Source organism: Abramis brama (assembly GCF_963993115.1).
Source record: "Abramis brama genome assembly, chromosome: 7".
NCBI classification, from domain to species: domain Eukaryota; kingdom Metazoa; phylum Chordata; class Actinopteri; order Cypriniformes; family Leuciscidae; genus Abramis; species Abramis brama.
Genome location: NC_139969.1, coordinates 29,695,081 through 29,697,531, shown reverse-complemented (window position 1 = coordinate 29,697,531; position 2,451 = coordinate 29,695,081). Strand labels below are relative to the sequence as shown.

General features: G+C 37.3%; 1 protein-coding gene across 1 annotated transcript in view; it reads right to left on the bottom strand.

Annotated features, from left to right (window-relative positions):
- Positions 1-597: 597 nt before the first annotated feature.
- The window catches only part of xpr1b (xenotropic and polytropic retrovirus receptor 1b), a 30,697-nt gene continuing 28,843 nt past the window's right edge, over positions 598-2,451 (bottom strand). Inside the window, exon 15 of the mRNA XM_084118991.1 lies at positions 598-2,142. Coding sequence (XP_083975117.1) covers positions 2,088-2,142 — 55 coding nt within the window. The 3' untranslated portion in view covers positions 598-2,087. The remainder of the gene's footprint in view (positions 2,143-2,451) is intronic.

The window sequence follows — 2,451 nt, the reverse complement described above, 5'->3', positions numbered from 1 at the left end:
CATCGTGTTATAATTTTCAAAATCTCATTAAATATTGTGGTTAAAAGACACAATCACATAAGATGAACAGATTTAATTTAGGCTTGACACACAAGAAGCCTCATTGGTTTTCTTGCTCAAATGAGTTTAAGTGACAAGTGAGAACAAGTGCTTGAGCTTCTGTTTACCATATTTGACCAGTGTTTATATATGAATAAAAGCCTAAATTAAAGCTGTACATCATATAAAGCGATTGTGTCTCTTTAAGATTTGGATTATAATCTCTTTATGAACTTTTTGAAGCAGCAAAGTTTTGGTTACATCATTACGTCTTTCAATGGAGAGACTGAAATCTCTTAGGATTCATTAAAACTTTTTGAAGAAAAGCGAAAGTCATATGGGTATGAAATGACATGAGGGGGAGTAAATGACAGCGTTTTAGTTTTTGGGTGAAATATCCATTTAAGAATCACACATTTAGATTCAGATTTCAGAAACCAAAGAGCAGTTTTAGCCTAAGTTTGAGCTATAACAAGCCAATCTTGTAAATTGTTGTGGTTTAGAAATCTCAATCTAAATGCATGTCTAAAATGAGTTTAAATACCATGAGAAAACATCAACAGAGAAACCTTGTTTTTTTATATTTTTGGTCCAAGCATTTACTTGGGACAGTAGTACATGACATAGTATGTGAGGTGTAGCCGGTGAGAGTCTTTGAGTCTTGCAGCGTAGTTGAATCTCATGAATGTCTTACAATGATCTCGTTCACAGACAGCAAGGTCTTCAGAGGTACAAATACACATTTCCAACTGGAATGGATTATAAAACATCACACGAGAACTACCTGGGCATAATCATTCAGAAAACCATCCTTGCCTAATGTCTCATGATTTACGCAACAAGTTTTACGAACGATTCACACAGAAACTCGTTGTGCTCATGTATGTCATAAGCTTCATCTGAAAAGAAATGGAAGGTTTCGGTTCTCCCTGGAACCTCTGAAACCCTCAGGTGGTCTGGAAGTTGCTCTGGAAGACACTGACTGAAATTAAAATAAAAAACAATCAGAGACCTGGAATGCTACTCGAGTGGAATGTGACGAGAGAATAAGGTATGTGCGTTTTTCACACTTTAAAAAAAACAACAAAATGGAGTTTCAGGAGGATCATACGAAGGAAGTCCGCTTTAAAATGAAGGCTAAGGAAATGTTCTCGAGGAATGCTTTAGATATTTGGCTAGCTCTTAACACGAGCCTGACACTTTTAAAGCAAAAGGGGTTTTTCTCTTTCTGGGTCTACAAAAGCAGCACCTCTTCAAACTAGACTGACTATAAGACACATGAAAGAAAAATGTTTAATAACAAACAGAGGTATAAATCCCATTTGGCATTTTAGATTAGGTAACTACGTCGGTGGTTTGTGTTTAAATCGACTTCGAATGGCAAAGTATTTAATAACTATAAATATCAAATTGGTATTTTTCATTCAGAGCCACCTGAGGGTTGGTCAAAAGCATGCAGAGGTCCTGGGTAAAAGTCCAAGGTTTAAAGCAACGTTCAAGGCATCTCTCCTTCACATAAATAACAATGAAATGTACATTCAGAAAAAAAAGTAGAAATTGCCATTTTCATGAACGAGGGTAAACCAGTCCATGTGCTACATGAATGTCTTCATACCCTCCTCATAAAAGTCTTGAAAGAAAGTATCCAAAACGATTGACTGATCACACCTGCAGCAATGAAGTGTCCACAGTCAGGTGTTTGATTTGTATGAGCGCTGTCCAATCGAGCGGTTTGTGAACTGACATGCTGTCCTTTGAAGTCACTTGAAGATCCACATATTGTATCTTCACAAAAATGATCAAGGCAGCAACGAAGGAATCGAAAAACAGTACAGTAACTAAGAAGTGTCCGCTCCTGTTGTGAGCTCATATGCATGTACGAGTCAGTGAGATGTCGTGAGAAGTGTGTGTGTGTGTGTGTGTGTGTGTGTGTGTGTGTGGTCAGGCAGCTTTGTGATGGATTGATTGGATAGCTTCTGAAGAGTCGAGGCTCACTGAGGTCTATGGTCCTTGAAAAACACTTTATCAAGCCATTGTGGACGCAAAGGTCAGGTGTCGTCATCCGTGTCCTCTATCAGGACTTTGGTGTCTCGGACTTTCGACCTGAAAAAAAAAAAAGAAGAGAGATCCTTGAGTTAATCAAACTTTCATCATGACAGCATCTGTATGATGGTGCTCAGAAGCTTACAAGGCAATTTTATTCACCAAATAGGGTCCCTGATGTCCCATTACTTTTTATTAAAGGCACTTTTTTTTTAAAATGTGTGTTCTTTAGAGAGTTTAAATTTGGAAACCGCTAAATGAACTCATATAGGTCAACAAATCAAGTCAATTCTGAAGGTTAAACTGATCTGAAACCAAAAAATACGTCTTTTTTTTTTTTTTTTTTTTTAAGCCCTATTTTGCAACCTC